This window comes from Phragmites australis, chromosome 3 (genome assembly GCF_958298935.1).
Source record: "Phragmites australis chromosome 3, lpPhrAust1.1, whole genome shotgun sequence".
In the NCBI taxonomy this organism is placed as follows: domain Eukaryota; kingdom Viridiplantae; phylum Streptophyta; class Magnoliopsida; order Poales; family Poaceae; genus Phragmites; species Phragmites australis.
Window position 1 is genome coordinate 3,987,822 of NC_084923.1, and position 5,599 is coordinate 3,993,420.

Consider the following 5,599-nt stretch of genomic DNA (forward strand, 5'->3'; position numbering starts at 1 on the left):
TTTGATTTTTGGGATAAATATTGATGTGATTAATGAGATCAAATCATATCTGTCTAGAAATTTTGATATGAAAGATCTAAGAGAGGTTGATGTGATCTTAAACATTAAATTGATCGTGTAGTCGTATTTTCTTTCTTCTAGGCTAAGGTTGTTATTTATTTTAGATTACGGTAGAAGTTTTAAATTGCCCAATTTACCTCCTCTTGGGCCATTCGATTCTTTCAACGGCGTAATCATCTCCGATCATGGTACGTCTCAACATCGCTTCTCCCCCCCCCCTCTCTATATATATTTGTCAACTGTTGCACAAAGGTGAGACGCGAGTTGCATATTCGTAATTAGGGTTTTGCTAATTTCTCTCTACAGCGCCGTCACACGTAGACTACTCCATCCCGCTGCCCTGGCGTGCACCGATGAACAGGAGAGCAGATCTCCGGAACCCATCGCTTTTGGAATCTTGCACCAGGAGATGGTGAATAAGGTTTTTGAAAGTGCTTGTCGCGACTGTTCATGATCTGTTTTCTCTACATCATCGTGTGCTACTTCGTCTACATTGCCATCATCGTTGACGTCTGCTACATAGAGATCAACTTCGACTACTTCATCTTTATCATCGCCTACTGCATCAACATCATGGATGCTTATCTCACATCGTTATATGGTACGTACACTGCAATTATTCTCGAGTGTTTAATCGAGTAAATTAATCGATATACTACTCGAGTGTTTTAGTCGATACATTTCTCAAATGAGCTAGTCAAAATACTTCTCGAGTATCTAGTCGAGATTTATTAGGGTTGGTCGAATTCTAGTTGATTCTACTTGAATATTGTCAGGCCTCATCTGAGGTAGTCTATAATTGATTATCTACATCTTTTCATGTTCATGTTATATAAGAATTAATTAAAATAAATCTGAAAGTGATATTATTTGCAACACAAATGGATAAGACGACGACAAATCCAACCAGGCTCACCAAGTCCATCATCGGTTTCTTGTGCGCGTAGTGAGCCGTCGGCCGTACGGGCTGGCCGGCCCTGCTCAAATCGCTGCACAATCCATGGCAAGCAAGTGCCTGGGCACAAGCTTTCGCCATTGATTGGGCGATGATCGAGCCCCCGGCACAAGTTGTGCGCGCGGCCAGCATGGCTCTTGTTCAGCCCACTTGTGAGAAGAGTTGTTGCATCTTCGCATGGAAAATGTAGCAACATGACGGCCATCAAAAACGTAGACGTCAAGTATTGCCCCGTTTCATTCATTCTCTTCCTTGCATGATACAACGGGCACGAGATTAACAACAGCTATCCGTGCGAGAGGAACTAGCGAACTCAACAGAGCTTAGCAAATCGATGAGACCTCGAAATAATTTCGACAAGGAGTTACACCATTTACAAAGGCATTTCATTCCCATAACGCAGATGGTAAACTCTGAATGCAACTCTAAGCTGAAAGCTTTTTTGTCAGTAGCCATGGCACTGACAGGTGGGTTTGTGAACTTATGGTCCCACTCGCTAGTACTAACCAGATACTGAGTGGGACACGCCATGAACATAATCAAGCAGAAGAAGCATTTTTTTCTGTCTAACTGTAGCAAAAATTGAGAGCAAATGCCTTAAAAAATCCGCCTAGATCGCCACAGCAAATGCGGGTAGCAAATAAAGCTTTCTCACCTCTTCCTAAGCCTAAAAAGATCTGCACAAACACGAGACCGTCAGATCGCCACCTCTATTTCTCCTGTCACCTGCAGAATACCCAAACTGCACATGGTCTCTACAAATATTAGTAGCTTTGCCACTGAGCTCAACAGACTACGACACTACAGGCCAAGCGAGGGCAATTCAGTAAGGATTTTATCCGGCCCACATGTCATCGAACACGTAGGATAACGTTCAGGACAGGCCGGAAGCCACGCCTCAGTTCCGTCCGCCACGTCATCACTGGCGACCCCTTTAAAACCCAGTCCCCCTTCTACACTCGCTCTTCGTATTCTTCCCAAGAGATCAACACAAGCAGAGAATAAATCTGTAAAGAAAAGAAAAGGAAAAAAAAAAACTAGCCGCACCGATCGAAGAATCAGATCACCTGCTACGGCTATGCCTCACAGATCGATCCAGTGACACCGCCGTTGTCGTTTCGTTGATTCGCTTTGTGCTGACACGAGGGCCTCACAGATGGATCCGTCCCCTGCGGCGCCGGCCAAGTCGCGCCTGAAGCGTCTGTTCGAGCGGCAGGTGCTGCGGGTCTCGCCGGCGGTGCGGCTCCCGTCGGCCCCCGGCGGTGGGGAGAAGGATGAGTTGTCGGAGCCCAGCTCGGTGTGCCTGGACGGCATGGTGCGGAGCTTCTTGGAGGACGGCGGCGGCGGCGAGCGGGGCGCGGCCGCGCGGTGCTGCAACTGCTTCCACGCCGGCGACACTTCCGACGACGAAGACGGCCCCTCTGCGGCGGAGGCCGCGGCCACCGACATCGCAGAGACCATCAAGGTAGTGTAGTAGTGACTGCTTCTTAACTCTTAGTAATTGCTATCCTCTTGGCCTGGCGCTCGAGCTTACCATTTCTGGACTCTTGCCTTACGCGCGCGTGCAGGGCCTCGTCCACTGCGCCAGCCTCCGGGAGCGCAATCTCCTCGCCGACGTCTCCACCCTCGTCGAGCGCCACCGCGCGGCAGGCGCGCGCAAGCGCGACCTCCTCCGCCTCCTGGCCGAGTCCCTCCGCGCTGCGGGCCACGACGCCGCAGTCTGCCTGTCCCGCTGGGAGAAATCCTCCTCCCACCCTGCCGGGGAGCACTCGTACATGGACGTCCTCCTCCCCGCCGCCTCCGAGCGCGGGGAGCCCGAGCGCGTTCTCGTGGACGTCGACTTCCGGTCCGCGTTCGAGGTTGCGCGGCCCACCAAGGCGTACCGCGCCGTGCTGCAGCGGCTGCCGTCGGTATTCGTCGGGAAAGAGGACCGCCTGCGCCTCCTCGTGGCCGCCGCCGCCGACGCGGCGCGCGCCAGCCTCAAGAAGCGCGGCCTCCACCTCCCGCCCTGGCGCAAGCCCGAGTATATGCGCGCCAAGTGGCTCTCCCCCTACGATCGCGAGCTTCCCCCTCCGCCTGAGGCTTCCACCGGTGAGCTCGCCGGCGATGGCGAGGGAGGTGGGTCCACTGCTTAACTGAGGGCGTTTCTGCAGTTTCTTTTTCCCTTTTATTCTTCGGGAATTTGCAGTGCGGTCCTTCTGCACTCTACAGGGACTGGACGCAAATGTTCTGCTTTATTTTTTCCCTCTTTTATTCTTTATATTTTCCTTTTTACCCTTTTCACGGGTTTTCATTTTCCCTGCGGAGTAGTAGTAACTAGTGCTGGTAAGTATGGAGGAGGAGAGAGGAGACAAAATAAAATGTAGTGTTAGTTCGAAGAGATAAAAGAAAACGAGTTCTGGACCGAAACCCATCTGATTCTTTTGTTTTCATCGTTGTTCCAAGCAGCGAAACCTTTTTGTTTTGAAACCATGAGCAAGCAGCGAAACCTGACAATGGAGAATCGACCGTATAGGCAGTTTTTGTTGCTTTCTTACATGTTTTCGGTAATTTCACTCCCAATTGCGCAGAGCATGCCGGGAACTGCATTGACAACGCTCTCCGACTCCTGGATTTGGACTCCCAGTTGCGAGTGATATTTTCCTGCTTCTAGCGCTGATGCAGTCTCAGTGGCGATTGCTGATGCAGAGATGCCTTGGATCATCCAACTCTCTCTTCCTCTTCCTCAACTCTTTCTTCTCCCTCTTTCTTTTCTTCCTCCTCCTCTTATCTATGAAAAAAAAATGGCAGGTGGTTGAGGAGAGGAGTACTTCCATTAGTTGCGAAGCAACAGGGCTATTATGATGGCTTTATCTCAAAGGTATAAGTCTGATTTACACCTTTCAACTTTCACAAAAGTTTTATTTTCAGCTTTAAACTACAAAATCATACATCTTATAACATCCGAGTGACTAAACCGAAGAAAATACCCTCCAGCCTCTAAACCACCCTGATTTTAGTGCACATCAGCATGATGTGACAATGTTTTTCTGATGTGGCGGATGCGTAAAAAAAGTCAGGAAAATAAAAAAAAGTCAAAAAATAGAAAAAACATATTTTTTATAAAAAATGAAAAATAGAAAAAGATAAAAAAATTAGAAGAAAAAATATTCATTTTTGTCTTTCAACCATAAAAAAAAGTCTAACTGTCAAGCGACTAAATTTAGCTATTGTTACCATTAATATTAAAGTTCAACAGGGTTAGAGATAGTGGTTTTCATGGATACAGGTTTAGAGAGTTTGTTAGAAGGCAAGTTGGGAGGTTATTAGAAGGGAGTAGTCTGGTATCTATAGAAATCCTTCAATCTCTAACCTTCTGATCTTAAAACCCTGACATTAACTAAATTTAGCCGCTTAACAATTAGACTTTTGTGACAGTTGAAAACTCAAAAATATTTTTTTTCTATTTTCTATTTTTTCTATTTTTCTTAACCTTCTAGTTTTTTCCTAAATTTTTCTGATTTTTCTATTTTTATTTTTTTAAATCTGTTTTTTTCTTCTATTTTTCTTGAACTGTTTTCATTTTTTCTGACTGATCTACTCCGTAAGCAAAAACACTGCCACGTTGACATACTAAAATCGGAATGGTTTGGATGCCGGAGTATTTTATCTAATTTCATCACTTGGGTTGTACTATGTCTAGTTTAGTAGTTTAGGATTAAAAATTGGATTTATACGAATCGAACTTATCCTTGTCTCAAAACACAAGTCGGTAAACTATTTGAATTCTGTGTTCAATGAACATTTACTATGGATCTGCTGACGTACTGCCGAATTGAACCATCGAAGTTAGCTTGTGGAGCTTGCTATGTTCTAGGAAAAAAAATTCGGAGTTGTTTAAGCGGAGGCTGCTGTACTCTGCAAGCTAATCTCAGGTTGGATTGTGAAGAAAGAAGCAAGGGCATGCTGATAGGATCGCAGGAGTATATATATCTGCCTCGATCTACGCGTTTCTCTTTTGTGTTCTTTATTTCTGTGTCCGGCGCGTAAACAAATGCCCTAATCAAATAATCTGGACAGGTCATGAGGCCCTGTAGATCTATTCAGAACCTCTGTACATTACTGCATGCTCGGCGAGAGACCGAGTTTCTGGACTAGTCGTCTCGTTACTCTGCTCCATGAGATCTTGATCAGATCTCAGCACTTGACTGAGTTTGATAGTACGTGCACTCAGCTCTGATCATGTGTACCTCTGCATCCCCTGCACGTGTACCGAATACATTGTTGCGTTGCATCACATTAGTGATGAGATGGAACTTATGATCAGTGCTACCAGTGTAGAACTGCCATCACGAGCTTGGAGCTTCGCTTTCCATTGTTCGTGGTTCACACAATCGCACTCTCGCCATGTTTCGCTCTCCGAGGCTCGACACCGTCTGGTGGCGGAGCCTAAGCCTACCGGAACAGCCCCCGTCGTACACCGCCCCGCGTCAGGACACCCGTTTCGCACCCACCCCCCGCAACCCAATCACGAAAGCAGGCACTCATTCGCCCAGCTCGGTACGTTAGTTGCCGCCGGTCGGCCGGCCGGCCGGCTCGCGTTAG

The 5,599-nt window shown here is 47.2% G+C and overlaps 1 protein-coding gene across 1 annotated transcript; it reads left to right on the plus strand.

The window, feature by feature from the left end:
• The first annotated feature begins 1,998 nt into the window (after window positions 1-1,998).
• Window positions 1,999-4,898, plus strand: LOC133911648 (uncharacterized). The gene is made up of 2 exons (XM_062353982.1): window positions 1,999-2,480; window positions 2,584-4,898. Exons 1-2 carry the CDS (start codon window positions 2,172-2,174, stop codon window positions 3,148-3,150), a joined length of 876 nt encoding a protein of 291 aa, XP_062209966.1. The 5' UTR covers window positions 1,999-2,171; the 3' UTR covers window positions 3,151-4,898.
• Window positions 4,899-5,599: the final 701 nt, after the last annotated feature.